This window comes from Podarcis liolepis, assembly GCF_965112155.1.
Source record: "Podarcis liolepis genome assembly, chromosome: 3".
NCBI classification, from domain to species: domain Eukaryota; kingdom Metazoa; phylum Chordata; class Lepidosauria; order Squamata; family Lacertidae; genus Podarcis; species Podarcis liolepis.
Window position 1 is genome coordinate 46,454,070 of NC_139557.1, and position 22,641 is coordinate 46,476,710.

The 22,641-nt window shown below is 40.8% G+C and overlaps 1 protein-coding gene across 3 annotated transcripts in view; it reads right to left on the minus strand.

The window, feature by feature from the left end:
* The window catches only part of EPHA7 (EPH receptor A7), a 166,828-nt gene that overhangs the window by 27,002 nt on the left and 117,185 nt on the right, over nucleotides 1-22,641 (minus strand). For all 3 annotated transcript variants that reach the window (XM_083497506.1, XM_083497507.1, XM_083497508.1), the window contains exons 6-8: nucleotides 8,508-8,632; nucleotides 3,759-3,927; nucleotides 903-1,011 (exon numbers count right to left, since the gene is read on the minus strand). In XM_083497506.1, coding sequence (XP_083353632.1) covers nucleotides 903-1,011; nucleotides 3,759-3,927; nucleotides 8,508-8,632 — 403 coding nt within the window. The remainder of the gene's footprint in view (nucleotides 1-902; nucleotides 1,012-3,758; nucleotides 3,928-8,507; nucleotides 8,633-22,641) is intronic.

Below are 22,641 nucleotides of genomic sequence, written 5' to 3' on the forward strand. Positions count from 1 at the left end.
CCCATTGTGAAAACTAGCTATGAAATGGATATAAGAGGACGTATAAATATAAAATCCTTGTATGTTTTAAACTCATCCTTAATTACAACCCATATACTGCTATGGCTCACACAAAAATTTGTTGGAAAGTGTGCATGTATGAGGAGTGGTGCGTTTCAGTAACCACTTAGTGAATTTGCCTTCCGATCCATAGGTGAAAAGTACTTCAGCACACACATTAAGAATTGTTGATTCCACACAGCAACCCACCTAATGCGTTCCTTTTCAAATATCTAGAGGGCTGTCACATGAAAGATGGAACAAGCTTGTTTTCTCCTGCTCCTGAGGCTAGGACCAATACCAATGGCTTCAAGTTACAAGAAAGGAGATTCTAATGAAACATCAGGATGAACTTTCTCAGGGTAAGAGCTGTTCTGACAATGGAAATGGACTCCCTTGGAAGGTAGTAGACTCTCATTGGAGGTTTTAAACAAGTTGTGGGGGCATCTGTCATGGATGCTATAGTTGAGATTCTTGCATTGCAGGGGGTTGGACTAGATATCTACAGTTCTATTATTTCCTATACTTTTTCATGTATCTCAGAGGTGTTTTGGTCCCCAAAGGTTAGGGTTAGGCCCTTGGGATTTTGGCCTTTGTCACGAATATTACGGAAGAGTCAATGAACAAATTCAAATAACCAATCACTCTAGTTGCTTAAGTTCATGGAACGTCCCTGTCATGTTTTTGCGAAATAGCTATCAATAAAACAAAGCTTTTAGCCAAACCATGCTTTGAGTGGAAAATATTACAATATTTAAGTTGAAAACCCTACAGATGCCAATGCGTGGCCGAAGAAAAATTTCTTAAAATATAATTCATATAAACTAGCTATTAACAACTCTCTTAATATCCATAAGCAGTACCTTCGTCCAATGATGAAACCAAAAACCATGAAGACCAGAATGATAGTGCCTGCCACAGCTACCACAGCTATGATTATTACAGGATTCTGTTCACTGGAGACAGCAGTGGCTGCCAACAAGAAAAAGAAGAGAGAAAATGTTAAACATGAATCCAGTATGCCATTCTGAAACAGATTCTGGCACGATTCTACAACTTTCGAGACTATTGAGGGTATACAGGTTATCTTTTTTAACCCCAAAAGGCAGGATACACATTTTATGTCTTAGCTACGATCAGGTCTGCTGCATTATCCTGACAAAGGTCCTGAATCTAACTACAGTTTGACAGGCACAGAAATTCAACATGTGCAGTTTTGCCCTCGCTACATGTCTATATTAGGAAAAGGTGCCTACTGGGTTTTTCCAAGCTGTTAAAGACACACAAGGATATCTGTGGGGGGTGGGGTGGGGAAGCAGCAATCTCAGCATGGGATAGGAGAATATTGAAATATTTATGAAGGTTGATAGTTACAGACGAAGGCTGCAATCCTATACACAATAACACAACAGAAAGTACCACTGAACTTTCTTTTTAACAGACACACATGGGGTTGCATTGTTAGACTGTAATCATATTCACCAGTGAATAAGTCCCACTGAACAAAACAGACTTGATTTTATGAAAGACATGCAGAGGATTCTACTGCCAGTTACAAGTATTTCAAAACTGCACTAAACAATTATGGATTTAGATCTATTTCCATCACCTTTAATACGGTAACTTCCATTAGCAATTGCTGTGGATTAAATAAACTCAGAATAGGCGCAGATATCTCAACGCCCAGATTCAGTGGCTGGAGAGGGTTTATGAGGTAGGGGTGGCTATGCCCATCACAGAGCCTGCCCGATGTGCCTGTGGAGAACGCTGCAGGTGCAGATCTACTGCTGTCGGTGACTAGAATTACATTCCAAAATAGAGTGTTCTGAGAGTGGGACTAGGTAAAGGGACCCCTGACCATTAGGTCCAGTCGTGACCTGGGATTGCAGCGCTCATCTCACTTTATTGGCTGAGGGAGCAGGCGTACAGCTTCCGGGTCATGTGGCCAGCATAACTAAGCCGCTTCTGGCGAACCAGAGCAGCACACGGAAACGCCATTTACCTTCCCGCCTATTTATCTACTTGCACTTTGTGCTTTTGAACTGCTAGGTTGGCAGGAGCAGGGACTGAGCGACGGGAGCTCACCCCGTTGCAGGGATTCGAACTGCCGACCTTCGGATCGGCAAGTCCTAGGCTCTGTGGTTTAACCCACAGCGCCACCCGCATCCCTTGAGAGTGGGACTAGGGCAGCCTTAAATCCATTGGCTCCAAAAGCCCCTATGTTTCCTCAAGGGACTCCATGATTGGGCCTGTTATCTACTTCATTCTGGAGCTGTCTTAATTCCTCAAGTGATTTTAGAGGGGTGATGATTATTATTTTTTTAGAACAACTACTTGAGAGGCAGGAAAATGTGTTGCCTCCTGTTACTTCCTGCCCTGACAGGTGCAAGCTGGCAGGCTTGAGAAGTGTCACATTGTCTCACCACTCCTAAGAATTGTTACATATTAATAAAAGTAATAAAAGCAATAGTGATGAGTGTATGTTTTACAAACACTCACATGTTAGCAACTTTTTCTAAAACTGACATTAATTCAGACTTTTCACTTGTTTTCTTCTGATTTTGAGAAGAATGGTCCATACTGAAGTTACATAAATAAGATCTGAAAACTGAATGAAGATCTACAGTATCAGTAAATTATTTACTGCGCTAAACTCCAATAACAAGAGTTCTGGCCCCAGAAGCCATGTCACTTATGTCAGAAGAAGATGAAAAACCCTTAAGAAGCATGAGTCATAGGGAGACAATAGCTAACTAGGAACAAAGAGGTGAGAAGTTTAATATTAACTTTTTTTGTGTTAAATAAATAAACCCACCAGACAATGAATTATTGTGTATTATGTATACTTTACAAAATAAATAACGTTGCTTTATATGAACATCTGGTCAGACATGTAGTCTGGAGAGAAGCCGAACTGGATAGTTTTGATGTGGAATAGTCTCCCTTTTTTGATTATATATATAGGGAGATTCATAGAAATACTCCTCCCATGACTCATTCCTCATTGTGGTTGGGCTATATAGACTCATCTTAAAAACTTGGCTATATGTAACAATATCTCTGTAATTAGCTTTTTTTATACTGAATATGTTATCGTATATGTGTTAGTTTGCCCATATGTTTATGATATATCAATAAAAATTAAAATAAATAAATCTCTAATCCATGCAGTTTTCCAGTGGAGAATTCAAAGCGTAAGGCCACTCTGTTCTTGTGGCACAGTTTTCAGGGTGTGGGGGTGACTATGAGTTGAAAGTTGAGAGGTATAACTAATCTGGGTCTCACCTGCAGGCTTAGGCACTGAGGTAGCCTGACATCTAATGACAGACTTGAGACTTCAGGTGAGAGGCAGAAAACAAGTGCCACTGACGTGCTATCAAGAAAGAAATGAGGGGTCCACAAATTCAGATGCTCATTAAAATAAGACATATACATACTCAACCAGGGGCTGTTTTCACAGGGCAACTGTTGTCTCCCCAAGTACCGTTCCAACCTTTCTTACCAAGACACGGTGTTTTCATTTCTATTGATGCTCTTAATTGGCATAAGATATAATTAAAGTTTTACACTTGGCATACATCAAACAAGCTTGCTTCTCAAGGAAAAAGAAAACAAGGGAAGTAGAAAGGGAAAAGAAAAAAGAAATATGAAGGAGGAAAGTGTCATAATGTAATATTAATAAAAATTATTTTTAAAAAGAAGATGCAATTAATTTTTACCTGTGGCTTCCTCTAGTGTAGCAACATCTAGCCTAGGGCTATAATTCCCATAGCCAGCAGCAGTAAACGCACGAATCTGGAAAACATAAACTGTTCCTGGTTTCAGATTATTCACCGATACAGAGGTGGCTCTGGTTTTCACTGTTGAGTAAGTTCTCTCCCTTTGGTCCTGGAAAAGATAAATGAGTGGATAGTATTTAAACCAGAGATTTCAAATTTGCTCCATTACACCAATGGCTATATAACAGCCCCTGGTCCTGGCACTTTATTTCAGTTTGCTACAAAGAGCATCTCCTCCCCGCCACTCCCAAGACTATCCCGGGGGGGGGGGGGTAAATGGACTCCCCTGCTCTTCATTTATTTATTTCTGCCCACCCAGAAATTCAGCTTTTGGAAGAAGCCGCCAGGGCTCACACTTCCCTCTCAAAGCCTTACTTACTGGGCTCTGGAAATGCCATTGCCTTTTTGTATTTCATTGTATGATGCTTTAGTTTCTGTTGGCTGATCATCAATTGGCTCAAATAGTGTATTAAGTCAGGTTTTAAGTAACACAGCAAGCCATATCTCCACACAATTTATTTCTTCCCCACCGCCTTGCCCTGGAGCTCTGAAAATGGGGTATTTTATTGTTCCTTCATATAATTTTTTACTTTCATTTAGGCAGATAAAGAGTAAGTCATTCTGCATGACCCTGCTGTGTCTTCTGGGTGAAGATTCAATGTGGAAAAGGAGGTCCTCTGACTGTAACAGCTGTCCATGAGCTACAGGAGATATGTGTGTGCACTGCTTTGCAAGGGACAAAGAAAATCAATTTGGAGCAAAACAAAAAAATAAGTCGAGTTTTAATGGTGCGTGAAAATTATTTTATGCTGCTTGTGAATGGTTTTGGTTGCATGGTTCTCCCCCTATCAGTCTTAGTGCTTTAAATTCTTTGTTTATGTTTTATGATTTATTTCTTTTTAAAATGATCCACCTAGAGGGCATATTGTTAAAATGTTAAAAATAATAAAGAAGAGCTCTATGGGTGGACAACTGTGCACACGCATGGATCTGCATGTAGTGAACTGCTGGTCAGTGCATTCAACTTCCATGTGTATATACACATGGAAAAACCTAAGGTTGGAATAAACCATAAATTACCTGAACCTATTCTAGGATAGAGCCCATTTGGAAGTTTCTCTGTGCAAGCTTCACTGGAGCACTTCTCAGCTCCTACTTTTCATCAATTTCAGTGGGGCTCACAGAGAACTTTGTGTGGACAGACGGAGCCCCCCCAACCTCAGGTGACCCCTGAACAGAATAATGACTCAAGACAACGTGCTATGGGATTAAAATTGGCCACAACTTTATTAAGTTTCAGATGTAGGGAGACCTTGGCTCAGGCATTGGGCGTTTATCCTTCCCAGTCCCCAGCCGGGGATCTGGGAGACATCAGGGTTATCCAGAATGTGTGGGGATTGGGCTGGCTCTGGAGAACATATGTTTTGACACTGTTGGAGGGGAGAGCAATGACAGCCTCTTGGTGTAAGGCCAATGCCTCCCCTCAAGACCCCTTTAACGGGGAACCCTGGGATCACCGCCGCAAGGGGGCTTGGGTCACCGCTTCACCCCCCCCCCCATTTAGGAAGATAGACTAAAGGATTCCGCCCAAGGCCTGAAACCGCCAAAGTTGTGACGTTTTGCTACGGGAAAGGCAAAATCTGCCAATGCAGAAAAATCCCTTTCCGGCCCTTCAACAGTGACCCTAACGTTGTGTACCTGTGGAAAAGAAGTTAACCTGCAAAAGAAGAACTGAAGGAGGGCAGGGTGGGAGAAGCCCTGGAGCCAACTGACGCTTCGCAGGTAAGATTCTCCTTCTGTTGTGTGGGCTGGGTGGTCCCTCCCCTTACCTGGCTGATCCCCTGGCAACGCCTCCCCAGGCGGGATTGGGCGATTGGCTGAGGTAAGCGGAGACCTCCAGGTATCCAACCTGGGGAGGATGAAGCCAGCCTGAACTACTGGGAGCCGCACTGGGATCCGGGGGACTGCATGCGACCATGCAAAAGGCACCCCCCATTTGATGTGGGGAGCGGTCATTGCCATGAGTTGTGCCTAAAGTAATCAAAGAGTGATCACACTTTGTTTTGTCACTATTTGACCAGCACCTTCACATGAAAACTTCAGCCATTTCTACACTAGTGCTTGAAATCGGTTTAACAGTTATCCTCTCAAATAAATCCTGGGAATTGTAGTTTGTGGTAGAGTAGGAATCACTGGTAGAAAATTCTCCGCACATCACCAAACTACAACTCCCAGGATTATTCTATGGCAACATGGTATAGAACTGATACAGGTATGTCGATGAAGGTGATAGACTATATGGAATTGGCAGAAATGACTGGCAGAATCCGGGACCAGGAAGAAGAGTCGGTGGAAGAAGACTGGAAGAAATTTAAAGATTACTTACAGAAATATTGTAAAATTAATGAATGTTAGAATGATGTTGGATAGAAATTAAGTGGTTTCTAGCTGTAATGCTTTACGAGAATATGAAACAAAGGTCTACAAATGGGTAAAAGCTTAATGGTAAGGATTTGCTGAACTAATAAATTTAAGTGGAATACAAAAAAGGGAGGTATGAGGAGGTCCGGGGAAATAAGCTTAAGGAAAATAAGAAACGGAAAATTAATGTGTTTTTAACTGTTTTTCTTTTGCATTTTTCTTTTTCTTTTTCCATTTTTATTGTAATGTGTGAAAAAATCTTAATAAATATCTTATAAAAAAAATAGAACTGATACAGGTATGTTGTGTAGATCTCCTCTCAAGGAAAGACATGCGTATTTGTTGGGGGGAAATGTTTCCTATTTAAATACTAATTTTATCTTTTGAAGTATTTTAAATACAAACGATTACAAAGCTAACTATTTGCTGGGGTATTTTTTATACATTAACAGATGATGACAACAGAAACCTGGCCTTTAAACCACAGAGATTTGCCAGATTTTAATTATAGTTTAGCACAAAGTGAGTTAAAATATGTTTTTGTGTGCGCAGGTTTAAGAAAAGAATTGTTATACTTCTTTTAATTAATCAATTATTTCAAAAATAGGGAAAAAAGGAAGGGGTGGAAAGGAAAGTGCTAATTTGTGAAAAACAATATATCATGACTTCAGCTGTGAACGTGTTTTATATCTAAAAAGATGACTTCACTAAAAAAAAACCCTGAAGTTTCCGTGAACTGTACAGTTTCCTAAGTTTACAAACTGGGCCAGAAACCTCTGATTTGGAGACATAAAAGATTTCCACACTTCCATTTCTCCTTGTCAAAATTGTATTAAAACACTTTAAATAACATTTGTCACTTTATTTAAGACCTGAAAAGACTTGCTATTCTACTATATGTGAGATACAAACTGCTAGAGCAATTCAATGCTACCAAGTAAAACTGCCTGCTAGATATTACTGTGGTACAAAAGAAAAAAAGAAATCCCAACAAAAATGGAGGAGCAAGAAAAAGATTTTGATCAGAAAATAGTTACAAAGTATGTTTTTATTTACGTGTATATTCTAACTGGGAATGTTTAGTTTTTTAAAACTTTAAACTAGTGACATACTGTGAAGGGGTGATTTTGTTAACTTGTGATACCTGTGTGTATTATATTTTTACCAAGTTTGTTGTTTCAAAATTAACAAAAAGGTTTGTTGACCTTTTTGTGCTATGTGATATTTTATGAGCTACATTTTTTTTAGTGTGTTGATATTATGACAATACAGACTGTGTTTGTATTCTTTTGCTTTGGTAGAAATAGAAATAAATCATTTATTTATAATTGCTATTAGGGTTCATTACATTATTTTTATATATCTCATATATTTATATTAGATATTGATCTCTTTATTATGACAGTAGATATACTATATATCACTGGGAAATCATTCTAACACATGTATGCTCACAATGAGATTTATAAAAAAGCTTGGGATCCTGAGAGCACTGAGAGCTAAAAGCTGGCAAATGTAACTGAGGAAAATAATTTATTCCACTCAAACTGGAAGGAAAATAGAAAAGCTAGGTAGGTCATCAGATCCAATTTTTCCAAGTAACCCCACCAAGGCCAGAACTTATGCTGTTAATAAATTTGGAAGATAAATTTAGAAGAATAAAAGGGTATATGAAGTTTGCTCCAATGTAATGCTTTTCTTGCACAAGTAGTAATATTTATACTGGAACACAAAATCCCGCAGATGAGATCGTAAGTCTGCCTATTATAATTAGGGCTGTCACCAATTAAATAATTTTAGTGGATTAATCACCTACATTTTAACTTATAAAGCAATTGGATGTACATTACTTTGCAAACTATGTTAAAAAACATAGGTCCGTTCTTGAATTTTGAAGGCATTGTGAAATAATTGATAAGTTCTCGTTCATTTCTAGAAGGAAATGCAATCTTAAGACTTCTTTTGTTCCTTCCCTATGTTACAGTAAACAAGAGGAAGTACAAGTGTGCCCTGAACTCACAGTCCTAACAATTAAATTTGCCATCATTGATGAATGAATTTTGATTGATTGATCTGGTGATTAACTGTTATTGTTCTATTTCCTCAAATACTTTAAAAGACAAAATAAACCATGCATAATATAGAAATGATGACAATAAAGAAAACAGTAAGGAAGAATCACGAGTGATAAAAGTAAAGCAATCCCAGTCTGTACAAAACATTGCCCGTGGCAGAAGGAAGAGTAGTATATTTCAGAGTGGTGCTTACTTTCTCGTAATACTTGATTTCATATTCTGTGATGACTCCATTGGGATGCTCAGGTTCCTGCCAGGAGAGCTCCACACTCCTCTGCAACACTTTCTCTTTCATTACGCCGCTAACTTGCGAGGGAGCTGTTTGGAGGAGACATGTCAATAAACAATAAGCAAATGCGCTGGAAGTCTCCAATCAAGTGTCACCACTGATCAGTCCCCTGCTGCGTTGCTGTCATTAAGGTAAGAGAAAGCACCTTTCCATAGTTCACAATTCAGAAGCTAATGAATATTCAAGCAGAGCCTTATTACTGCTCATAAACCATAATAGAAATCTAAATTAAAGTGTAAACAGCAAAAGACAGCATTGTTCAAGTTAGTGCAAGGCAGCAACTGATGGGATCAGAATGACAATTAAGCAAATGAATTCTAATTAAACCGGGAAAATATGCTTCCAGATTAATCTCCGGTGGTAAACCACCAGACCATATATTTGTTACAAACGTTTCGACAACACTTGTAAGACAAATGAACAAATAAGGAGGCAAAGATGAGGTCATACTTTAGACCCATATTGTGTGTAATTCCAGCTCAAGTTCAGTCCCATCATATTCTTCCAATTATGCATGCAGTTTGAAAGCAAAGAGCATGCATCGCTGAAAAAGAGATCTGCTTTAGTTGCAGATCTGGTAGCATTTTTCTTTTGAGAAGCTTGCTTGCTTGAATAATCATTTTTTAAATGAGCCAAGTTTATTTAACTGTCACTAAGAAGACATTTATCTAGACTAGGGGACACACTAGCCCACTGTCATTGTCAGCATCTCTGTGACGAGATGATGCTTGAAGAGAGACTCCTGAGTTTTCAGCTGGACACTGGGAAGAGGGTGCACCCTTACAATGTCAATGTGAACTCATTCACCAAAACACCGATGCACGGTTAACACCTGCTGTGCTTTCTCTTTCTCCAGCAGATTGACATAAACATTACCTGACAATGGAAGGTGCCCTATCAATGCTATCATTATAGCAAATTTCTTAAGTCTGTCACATAGATATAGAAATCATACTCAGTTTATCAAATTAGTTTTAATAGATGAAACTAAAATTGAATATGCTAAAAATACTTTTGAAGAGAGAAAAATATTGTGTTTATATTAGGGGGGGTGTACTAAACCACAATATTTGATTTGGACCCTGCTTTGAAGACTGCCTAATTCGGCTTGGGACCTGCTTTGGAAAAATCTGCTTTGTAATCTTTCCAATTCACTGTTCGAATTTTTTTTTAAAGTCTGTAACTTTCTTTTTTATGGAAGAAGATGGAATTTGCCCCTCCATAATGGATAAAGCATGTCAAATTGCAGGCCGTTATGTCCACCATTTGTATGTGTGTTGCACACCATTAAAGTATGGTGTGTGTGTTTTTTTAAAAAAATAAATGTCTATATAGAAGCATAATTTGATGAAATTTAGGGGCTTGGTAAGCCTTTCTGAGGGGATGGATCCTACCAAATTTCAGAAGGAGGCCTCCAGTGGGTTTCCCCAAAGGTTTCTCTTACAGTTTGGGGACACTTAAAAGGAAAAGAGAAGAAAAATCCCTTAGCCTACATCAGACTTCCTCAACCTCGGAGACTACAATTCCCATCATTCCTGACCACTGGTCCTGCTAGCTAGGGATCATAGGAGTTGTAGGCCAAAAACATCTGGAGGGCTGAGGTTGAGGAAGCCTGGCCTACATAGCAGGTCCCCCCTCTCCATTAGTCTGAAAATAAGTGATATGGGAAATCAGACAAATAGATCCAGCGCTTTTGTGCTAGGCATCTACACTGTGGGGGCAGGGAGGGTCAGGTAGGGTGGAGGAACAACTAAAATGGATTCATGTTCCTCCCTATGGTTTTGTTTGTGAGCACTGATCAAATGGTATTAAGGAAGGTACAAATGGTATTAAGGAAGGTACATAGGTGGTACTGCACAGAGCAAGCAAAGTATTTTGATATGAGGAGAAGGCTGGAGTTGCCACCGGAAAGTTAGATCTTGTGAATCCATACCTTCTTCACCTCGAATCCTCCATAGTTACCTGCTTAAACTGTTTCCACATTTTGGGGGAGTGGAACATGGAAGCCTGAGAGGAAGAGGGGGAGTTCTTACTCTGCTCCATGTGTCTCTTGCCCTTCCTGTCTGATTTCTCTAACTCTGCCTCTTTCTTGAGTAAGAGCAACTGGTGCTCCCTGTGCAAGAGCATGAGTGGGCTGCTGGTGTGTAGTGCCCTGGAATTTTCTGCTTACCCAGCCGCCACTTGCAATAGCTAGGATCCACTGGCAACTCAACGCTGTGCACTGCTCCTGCCTGTAACCATGAAGCTGTACTTGAGCTTGGTGAAGGGGGGGGGTGGCCAGTGCATCAGCCATCATGGTTTGCGGCCAGCACCTTGGACATGCCTCATGGTCAGACAAATAATAAACTGCTAACAACAGGGGTATGACTTTTAGCAATGATGCTAAAAGACCAAATGTGTATCGTGTGATGCTTTGCTGCTTTCAGCAGTGAATGCTAGCAGGAAGAGGAAGAGCAGTAATAACAATGGCTGAATAAGGCAGACCACAGCTATAAAAATCACTTGGGACAAAGCTACGGGTATGAAACGCACGCACAAACGAACATTCAAATCAATTAACAACTTAAGACAAAGTATAGCTAAATAACAAAACTTGAGACAAACAGACTGAATTTACGTCAAAGTTCCTTCTACAGTTGTTCTGACTTTAATAAGAACAACCAAGCAATACAAGATTCAAACAGAAACAACAGCAAGTTTAAATAGAAAAGGAATATGATTTGAATTAGAATTTGATTAGTATTTGTACAATTTGAAAGGGAAGGGTAGATAAAGGAAGGCATTCTGAGTTGGACTTAAGCAAAATAAAAGACTCTTCAGCTACTCCAACAGAACTCTCTCTCTGAATAACTCTTGAGAGACTGAACTTGCAAAGGATCAAGAAATATGTGAGGCTAAGACTACTTATTTACTTTGGTTTGGCCCTGGTAAACTCACTCAGGGCCGTCTTTACCCGGGGATGCAAGGGGTGCGGGGCACCCGGGCGCCAAATTCTGGGGGACGCCAGGCACCGGCCGCTGAAGCTCTTAACTATCTACCTGTTATGAAATAATAAATAATTTTGATCAAGCTAGAAACACGAAATACATATATACCTAGGTATTATCAAAATGTATATCTATTGTTTCACTAAAGAACTTTCAACTTTGTGTGCTCATTTACCAAAGATGTGTTGTGCCAGCAGCGACGCTTGTCAGTCACAACAGCGCCATGCACACAAAATTAACTCTTACATCAAAATATTATGTTATGTATTGTATTGAGCTGCTACGCAGCAGAGGGATCAGCGGCACCTTTGACATGACTGATGTTTCTCCTAAGTAGGTGCCTAAACAATACCTATAAGTTTAAGTGTGGTGGTGTTGTATACTTAAGTATAAGTGTATTGTAAATAAATGAGCAAATGAATAAGTTGTAGTTTCTTTTTCCTCCCTTCTTTCGTAAACAAGAGATAAGGCATAAGCATGGTGTCTGACATAAGCATAATAAAAGTTAATTCGGGGGCTAAACTAAATTTGGGGGTGCTGGGTGGCTCTTTGCACCCCAGCGGTGCATATGCTAAAGACGGCCCTGAACTCACCCACTCAGATTACAAGGTAGACCAGTCACTCATAATGAACCTCTCCTTCTTCCCCCCATTCTTCAACCTCCAATTTCCCCCCTTTCATTTGCTTCATCACCAGCTGATGATTCTTTCAAATAAAAATAAATAAATAAATCCTGGTATCAGCCATGGCAGGCTCTCTGGAGCCCTTTGACTGTAACATTTTCCACAACATATTGGGTGCTACCGCCAAGTCTGACCATAGAAACCTTTTCCCTCAAGAGTTATGTGCCAGTTCCAGGCTGGAACAAGTATTATCCCCTGGTCCTGTGTTCATAATCATTAGCTGGAATTTAGAAGTCACTGTTCCGAAAGCTACCCTATCCAGTGCTGTTGTTTTCTTCTTGAAAAAGACAGCAAAATATGTACAAGGCACATACCGTAAATTTCGCTCCATAACACGCAGATTTTTCCTCCTAGAAAGTAAGGGGAAATGTCTGTGCGTGTTATGGAGCGAATGCCTACAGATGGCGGGGGAATCTGATGCAGTCGTGAGCAGTCCATGGCTCGCTTTGAAACAGCAAAGCGGGTGTAAGCGGCTCCTGTCAGCTAGCGGAGCCGGGAAGGAGGGAGAGAAGCAGAGCGGGAGTTGGCTGCTTTAAAACAACCCCTGCTCTCTGTCCCTGCCTGCAGTTTTTTGCTGTCCGATTTTGGATTAGCCACTGTAGGGGCTGTGTGTGTGTGTGCTTGAGCTATCGTTCTCCTCCTCCTGCTTCCCCTTCACTCTCCCTGCGCCCCTGCGACTTTAGAATCGACACTCTGTGTCTCTCTGTGTGTGAGAGAGATCGTTCTCCTTCTCTGCTTCCCCTTCACTCTCCCTGCGACTTTAGAATCCACACTCTGTGTCTCTCTCTGTGTGTGAGAGAGATCGTTCTCCTTCTCTGCTTCCCCTTCACTCTCCCTGCGACTTTAGAATCCACACTCTGTGTCTCTCTGTGTGTGTGAGAGAGATCGTTCTCCTTCTCTGCTTCCCCTTCACTCTCCCTGCGACTTTAGAATCCACACTCTGTGTCTCTCTGTGTGTGAGAGAGAGATCGTTCTCCTTCTCTGCTTCCCCTTCACTCTCCCTGCGACTTTAGAATCCACACTCTGTGTCTCTCTGTGTGTGAGAGAGATCGTTCTCCTTCTCTGCTTCCCCTTCACTCTCCCTGCGACTTTAGAATCCACACTCTGTGTCTCTCTGTGTGTGTGAGAGAGATTGTTCTCCTTCTCTGCTTCCCCTTCACTCTCCCTGCGACTTTAGAATCCACACTCTGTGTCTCTCTGTGTGTGAGAGAGAGATCGTTCTCCTTCTCTGCTTCCCCTTCACTCTCCCTGCGACTTTAGAATCCACACTCTGTGTGTGTCTCTCTGTGTGTGTGTGTGTGTGTGTGAGAGATCGTTCTCCTTCTCTGCTTCCCCTTCACTCTCCCTGCGACTTTAGAATCCACACTCTGTGTCTCTCTGTGTGTGAGAGAAATCGTTCTCCTTCTCTGCTTCCCCTTCACTCTCCCTGCGACTTTAGAATCGACACTCTGTGTGTCTCTCTGTGTGTGAGGGCTCCTTCTCCTTCTCTTGCTTCCCCTTCACTCTCCCTGCGACTTTAGAATCCACACTCTGTGTGTGTGTGAGGGATCGTTCTCCTTCTCTTGCTTCCCATTCACTCCCCCAGGGTCCTGCAACTTCCAGCGCCCTGCAACTTTAGGGCCAGTTCTCTCTCTCTCTCTGTGTGTGTGTGTTTTGACCTCACTGTGCTTGTTGGGGGAGAGTGTTGGTCGCACTTTTTCTTGATTTGTCTCAGAGTGGTTACTATCGTGGTTTCCTTTGCTGGGGAGGAGGGAGAGACGCAGAGCCTGCTTGTTCTAAAGGAGCAAAGCCGGAGAGGAGCCTCTTCTGTATTATTAGCAGTATCCTTCTCCACCCCCCCCCACGTGTGCTCCTTGTCCCTTGAGTGCTTTTCCTTCCCTCCCCACTTAAAACATGGTTACAAAGCACGGATCCACATGGATCCTCAGGATTTTTGCACTCGGTCACCCCAAATTCACCATCAGATCACATAGCATGTCCATGGCTACAGCCTGCACAAAAAACACACACGCACCCACTGTTTCATGGGGCCGCAATGGCGCAAAAACGTGGTTACAAAGCATGGACCCACATGGATCCTCAGGATTTTTGCATTGGGCTACCCCAAACTCACCGTCAGATCACGTCTGTGGCCACAGCATGAACCACAAAAATCATACATCCACTGTTTTGTTTAGAATATTTTTTCTTGTTTTCCTCCTCTAAAAACTACGTGCGTGTTATGGTCAGGTGCGTGTTATAGAGCGAAAAATACGGTACTTACAATCTGACCTGACTTTTCATCTTCTCACCCAGTATTTTGTGTATTGCTGTGACAATACAGGCTGAAATCGCAAAGGAAATTCCCGCTTGGCTGGTTTCTCCACTCAACAAATGAAATAATTTAATCCATCTGGCAAAGGGAAGCTTGGAGGATTACACTGTCCTTGGATGTGATTGCCAAACAACATGAGAAAACTTCACACTTCCTCCATGGATTAGAATAGTTTAAATAGACTGTTTGATATTTGCCAGACTGCTTCAAAGGGATCAAAATATAATTCTTAACCTTCACATACAGGGTGGGGGCAGGAAATGCCCATTCTACCACTCTCCAACTTATGCATGAAAAACTGAAAAAGAGACTATGGTCTATGCATTGACTTATTAGCGTAATACTGAAATTGAGGCTGGCTTTAGAATGCTTACCAGGCCTCTGAAATAAAAGGGATCTTATTCCCAGAAAGTATTCTTAGGATTGGGATGTATTCTAAACTGGTTGTGGTTCTCTAAGGTGTCAGGCAGAGATATTTTTCCATTCATTTCCATTAATTATTTTAACATGAGATCCAACCAAAACCCTTCCCCAGGAAAACCATGTGTGCTCTCACAGAACTATGGCCACTCCACTTTTTTAATGACTCCAATCAAACAGAGAGCACTAAATGTATCAGTGGTACTGCATTCTAAATTAACTTGGGAATGATTCATATTAATGTCAAAGAAACATTTAGTACATGGAGAAACTGAATATTTAAGTATCTTAGCCACAGATAAATAGCCATAGAAAAATCTGTTGGACTTGCACTGATCGAAGCTTATTTTTCTATTTATTTGTTTTTATTGGAAGATTTTCATGGATAACAAAGGTACATATAACGTCTCTGGATTTCCTCCCAAACTCATCACCCTTTTCACATCAAGCTTCAGGCAAAATCAGCAGTGTTTCCTAAGAAGGTAGGAAGATGTAGCAACTTTTTAAAGCCAGTCACCTCCCAAAATACTCATAAACATAGATGAGTAAACATGAATACACAGAAAGATAAATTTCTTGAAATTGAGCTTAGTTTTCTCTAAAATGTGTGGAATTTTTTTTAAAAAAATATTAGCCCATCTTTCTTATACTCACTGGGGCAGGAGGGAAGCAAAATAAAATGTATGAGGTGCTCACAGCAACTCAGAGTCCCATATTATTTCTCAGTACAAAATGAAGTATATGAAGTGAAGAGCCTTATGTGAAATGAAATGCTTTTCACTTTAATTTAACCCAAGTCTAGAATAAAACATACCAATGAAAGCAAGGAAATTGAAAAGAGAAGTGAGAGTTTATTTCCAATCTATCAGCAAGTGAAGAGAGCTGTTTCTGGCACTAAAAGAAGTTTAATGTAAGATTTTTTTTTACTTTTTTAAAAGGCTTGAACAAAACAAAATTACTCAGCCATTTTCTCCTATATCGCTTTGAGCTAAAAGCCTGTAAATTAATAACTTGCTTGCTGGGTGACATGGGCCAGTTGTTCTCTCTCACCCTGACCTGCCAGACACAGACTGTGTGAAAGTACAATGGAGGCAAGAGAGCTATGTACGTATGCCATCTTGAGCTCTTTGTTGGGAAGATAGGACATGAACAAGCACAACAATGTATTTCCTGCCTCATCCTGTCAGTAAACTGAAGCAAAAATAATTCATTTACTCTAGTATGAAACTAGGAGCTTCTGCTCAAAATCTAAGAATCAATCCACAACAAAACAATGGCTATATTTACAACCAAGGATAAGGCATGGTGTAGCCTTGAGCCTCCATGGACCTGAGGGAAGCATCAGGCTTCTGTGAGCCACCTTCATCTTTACACACAGCTGGGATGAATGCTTATGCCAAGTTTAGTTGGCCTTTAAAGAATCCCGGTTTAGGAATCCTGGTTTTCTTAATTAAAAAAATGATTAGTTAAACAAGCCAGATGTGTTACTCATGACTTCCAAGTTGGCTGATTTAGAAAGTAAACACTGTCCTTAATTTCAGAATCTTTAAACGTGAAACTAAGCTTGACTTAAGTGTTCCTCCTGGTCATGGCAGAAGGGACATAGCTTATCAACATAGTGCTCAACCATTCACTGAGAACCTTCCCTGTGATCTTGAACTTTTAAATCATGTATCATGTATTCCAGAATATCAAGCTCAAATAAGTGAGCTTCTCTTATTTCAGAGTTGCTCAACCATACTATATTAATTCTAGACCAGTGAGCACCCCCCAATGAATCCTTTGTACAGTGGTACCTCGGGATAAGTACTTAATTTGTTCCGGAGGTCCATTCTTAACCTGAAACTGTTCTTTACTTGAGGTACCACTTTAGCTAATGGGGCCTCCTGCTGCCGTCGCACCGCTGGAGCACAATTTCTGTTCTCATCCTGAAGCAAAGTTCTTAACCCGAGGTACTATTTCTGGGTTAGCGGAGTCTGTAACCTGAAGCATCTGTAACCTGAAGCGTATGTAACCCGAGGTACCACTGTATTGTAGTATGGTGAGGTTCTGAGAATTATCTTTTAGACATTTCTGGGTCTGCTCAGATCCAAAGGTTTCCTAGAGGAAATTTCTATTGTACAGATGGACACCAATAGTACTATACTCTCTGCCTTGGCACCTAGCAGTAGGAGGGCTGATCAGTGGAGCCACAAGGAATTTCAGGACTTCAGTGGAGCTTTAAACTTCCCATTTAATGCAATGTCTTGGTTTCCTTGATTAGGAACAGGCTATGAGCACCAGGTCTTGGCATTTTTTGCTCAAGCTGGAGAGGTGAAAGACTTCACACCCAGCTTCTGATTATGTAAGGTGCTAGAAGGTTGAGCCAGGAAGTCGGGTCCCACCATAAAAGGTAAAGGTAAAGGGACCCCTGACCATTAGGCCCAGTTGTGACCAACTCTGGGGTTGCAGCGCTCATCTCGCTTTATTAGCCGAGGGAGCCAGCGTAGAGCTTCCGGGTCATGTGGCCAGCATGACTGAGCCGCTTCTGGAAAATCAGAGCAGTGCACGGAAACGCCGTTTACCTTACCGCCGGAGCAGTACCTATTTATCTACTTGCTCTTTGACGTGCTTTTGAACTGCTAGGTTGGCAGGAGCAGGGACCAAGCAACGGGAGCTCACCCCGTCGTGGGGATTTGAACCGCCGACCTTCTGATCGGCAAGTCCTAGGCTCTGTGGTTTAACCCATAGCGCCACCCGCGTCTGATCGGCAAGTCCTAGGCTCTGTGGTTTAACCCATAGCGCCACCCGCGTCCCATGGGTTCCACCATAGATAGGTATAAACCTATTACACCTGTTATTAATCCTGCTCCTGCAGTTCCAGGAGATGCATTCATCTAGCTTATTGTTTTACGCTGCATCTTTATTGGCATTTTATGGAGCCCCATTGATGGTGAGCCACCAGTCTGATGTCTCTGGCAGAGTGCTGCATTTTGGAGACGTGGTAGATTGCACCCATAGAGGGTGCAATTATATTGAAGGCAGTCTAAGACTGACCAAAGGGACTTGGGGGCTACTGTTTAGTTGGTCAGTTGCCTATACCCCTGTCTTTGTCCAGTATCAGCCACTAAGGGATACTCGTAGACTCTGCCTGTGGGCGGTGACCCCTTCTTAATTCATGTGTATCAGTCCACTTACACAGTATCCTGTCTGTACTTCAGAGGGCCTTGTCATCAATCACATCACCACCCGAACCTCATTGGTTTTGCTTAATTTGGTTGAATTATTCTGATTGGAAGATTCTTGTTATTTTTTAAAATAAATATCACCCGTTGCCATATTTCTTGTCTCAAGTCTTCTTGGGTGTCTTGGCAGAAAGGCAGCCTCTTCGTAGCTAAACACAGGGAGACTAAAGCATTAGGAGGCAAGACAGAACCTACTTCAGGGACACTTGACTGCTCATTACAGATTTCGATCACTGTTTTATTTTTGGTGGCTAAAAGGCCCTTAAATTACCTGCTTTTCCTAGGGGAGCATTGGTAACTATAGCTGTTTGAATACATTTCCAAATCAAGTGAGGAAAAACACAAGGTTAGAACTGAACTGTTGTAAAATCTGGACCAAAAATGGCACTTGCTGTTTCCATTTCATTTGGTTAATTGGATCATTTTAGCATACACCTTGTTAACTGTGCATGTAAAAACTACTCAGGGTTGAATTTTATATATGCTAATTTCCCCTATTATATATTCTGTCATATTCATTTCGAGTTTCTGTTAAACACCTCTTTAAGTGGGAAGTAGGAATCAATTGTGTGCCATTATTTCAATTTCCAAGTTTGAGAGAAAACATTACCAAAAAAAAAAAAAAAAAAAAAAAGAATAAAAGCATTATGCGTGAAAGTAATAGCTGTCATGGGCTGGATTGAGACACATCAAAGAAGCGTTTCAGTTTAAAGAGTTGTAAATTTAAACGGGGAAAACAGGTAGAATCATAAATGAATTCTGACCTGTTAAGCATAAACTCAGAGATTCAGTAAACAAACTTATCAAGAGACAATTGTGTGCACCATATGTGAGCGTCCAATTTACATTTTGTACATTTCTTTAACTCAGAATTCAGTCTTTCCCATAGGAACAGAAGTTTCTAAGCACCTCTCACCCCTGCATCAGAGATACTTTCCCCTTTTGAGTTTACTCACTTACGTTTTATCCTTTTTCTTTCACTATCCATCTTCCATGACAAGTGTCAATTATGGCCACAAGATTTATGGGATGGAAAGATAAAGCACAATTTACAAATCATTTCTTGGGGAAGCAGACAGGTGTAATGACAGAAACTGCTTTCTGTAATTGAATTTGTTGCTCCTATCTATTCAGTCACACAAGGATGTCAACTTCAAGGGTGTTAGGCATGTTGGTGGTGGTGGGAAATCTTAATTTATGCCACAATTTTACTGGCCTTTTGGCCATGCCATCTGGTCTTAAACTTGTCTACCAGCATGGTCACAATTTGGTGCATTAAAATATTATTCTCAGTGCATAAAACCACAGCTTTTATGGGTTGCACACTGCAGTGATTAGCTTATTACAGAGAGATGCCCAAGGGACACTTTAATATATTTCAGTCTCGTGAGAAAGTGTACTTAGTTATTTATTCTTGTCGGGTGAGCCTGAAATAAACTAGAGCTGAGTAACAGGAAAAGCAAATTAACAGCAAGACAAATATAGAGTCAAATATTAAGTGCAAATTGTATAAATAGTCCATCCAGGTGTCAACAGAAAGCAATAATTAGTGCTGTGCTGCAGAGTTGTTAAAATTGCCATGTTCAAGGATGTAATTTTGTGGCAGGAACTACAACATCACTTAGTATGAACGTTCCTAAATTGTTTCCAAATACCTGTGAAATTTAATCAGGGGTTCATAGATGCAGCACTTCCCACAGATCTTACAGATCAGATAAACACACCTTAACCCTACTTGGCAATGGCATAAAAACCAATGGCATTGTTCAAACGTTTTATTCTAAACTTATTTTTAAAGATCAAGGCCTATGTGCTCACTACACTGCCAATCATATCCTTTATTTCCTGTAAAACTGCTGATAGCAGCCTGCAAAACTTTCACACATGGTACCTGTAGAACAGTTTCACAAAAGCAATTTCAGAGCTTACACCAATTGGATTGTATCACTCTTCCTTCCAAAAATGAGACAGATCAAAATAAAGAAACAGAAAGAATCTGATATTAGGTACTCGTATTTCTGCTTGTGGCTATTGTTGATGTATATGAAGAAGTGTGCAAATTTTCTTTACAGCTGCAACTGAGCAAACAATTAACCCCTCTTAATCATCCAGTACCACCCCCCCACACACACACATACTGGCCACACACCCAAGCCAACATGCATAACCTTGAATCTTCACCATTTCTCCCCCCCCCCCCAACTTGTTTGCCATCTTGTATTTCCACACATGGGGGTGGGGGGTCAACTCCCCTCTTCTTCTTCTTTTGGCAGTACAGTCATACCTCATAATACAGCCACTTCAGGTTAAGTGTTTTTGGGTTGCAGACAGTGGGAAACCCGGAAGTGGTTACTTCTGGGTTTCGCCGCTCGCACCGGTGCAGAAGTGCCAAATCGTGCCGGCGCCTGCGCAGATGCAGCACTTCAGAATGCAAACGCTGCGGGTTGCGGATGTGCTTCTGTCATGGATTACGTCCAGAACCTGAGGTTCCACTGTACAATTGTATCAATATGGAACATATATGGTATTTAAATAGGTATTACTCAAAGTAGATGTATTGAAATTAATGGGTCTAACATCATCATGCTGATTACTTTCAATGGATATACTATGAGTAACACAGTTACTCATAGTATACTTAGTATACATAGTATACAGTATAAATACTCAGTATACATAGTATACTCATAGTATACACAGTTACTCAACAATACTATCCTATATAGCCATTTATTACTTTGAGAGGTGATCGTCGGTGTGAGCCACAGCTGGTAGACTCCAGGTAGGCTGCGGGCAACTGCCTTCTTCCCTCCTTTCTGACATCATGATATATCCGTATATTGCAAGGTTTAGCTGGCGATACATTGCAATGTTGGAAAGCAGATATCGCCCAGTCCTAATTATCACCTTCATGCCCTGCCTGTGAACTTCTAGAAGCAAATAGTTAATAGGGAAGAGAATAAGAAATGCTGGACTAGATAGACCTTGGACTGACATAGCAAGGAATACTTCATTGATTTCCATTGGAGCTGCCCCGTCTTTTGTCCTTCCTAGTGAGGGTGGCCAAATGCAAGAAAGGACAGGGCTACTGCACCTTTAATACTTGTATTGAAAAGGGGAATTTAAACAGCAACAACTTGTCTTCTACACAACTATTAAAGGCACATGAACCCTGTCATCTTTTGCATCTGGACACTCTCTTAGAAACTGTTATGAGTGCTGGAACCCAGCCCACTGAAATGGTGCTTCCTAGGCAATTCCTCGTCATTTCAATCAAATTAGTCAGCCTGCTCCTAATCAAGTCCCATCAGACTTATTTGAAAGTAAGCATGCGTAGGATTATAGCTCTCTCTCTCTCTATCCAATTGTGTACTGGATTGTGATCAAAGTGATTTGTCCTACTTGAAAATTATACAGACATCTTATTGCCTATAGTCCTTTCACAGCGGCAATGAAGCCTAACATGGATATGAAGGCAACTGCACAATATCTACCCAAAGGTTAATTTATTGTGTAAGTACTTCAAATCAAAGCTGCAGCTGAATGCATTATTAAAGAATGCATAAGTTGGAAACATTTAGAAATCATTTTGTTTTCTGATTAGTTCTCTTAAAGAGAGGGGGTAGATTCTGATTTTCAGTATTACATCATGTAATCTCATGGACGGCAGTGGAGTAACAGCAGCACATCAGAATAGAATCTGGCATGTGGAACGCTATTTCCATATGTAGTTTTAGCTCTCACTAATGCATGACTTGCGAAGCATTTCCACATCATTAAAAAAATTAATTATTGTAACCAATCATAAAGCACTCATCATTAATACTCCTACTCAACCATTTTTCAAAATCATATTAAAACTTTATCAGTAAATGGTTATGCTATTTTTGTAAGTAATTTTGTCTACAACTTTCACAGACTGTCTAGAATTCACAAATATAGAAGATGTAAAGGATAACTAGTTTAAACAGCCTTAGCTTACCTCCCACACAGAGCCACTGTTCTCAGTGTTTCCAGACACTGAAGCATTTAAAACCCAGTTCTTTGTGTTCTTGAATATGTACAAAAATAGAGGAATGGCACATGTGAAGAAAATGTATTATTTTGACAGACTGGGAGACTAGGCAAGGAAGGTGCACAAGCAGAAGATAAAAGCAGCATGTGCCCTAGATTCAACTCCTTTCACCTCAATCAAAAACAAATAGTATGTGTGCATCTCCTCCTGGATCAGGTACAGGATAAAAAAGTACAGCACTGCATATGCAGTTTTGAGAGCTAGGTATCTGAACAAAGCAACTCCCACCATTTTACTAGGCAACAAATGAAATAAAGAGTATTATAGTTCAAATTGTGTGCACATATGTGCACATCCATGTGCTAGAATATGAATTCATTTCCCTGCTCCCCACA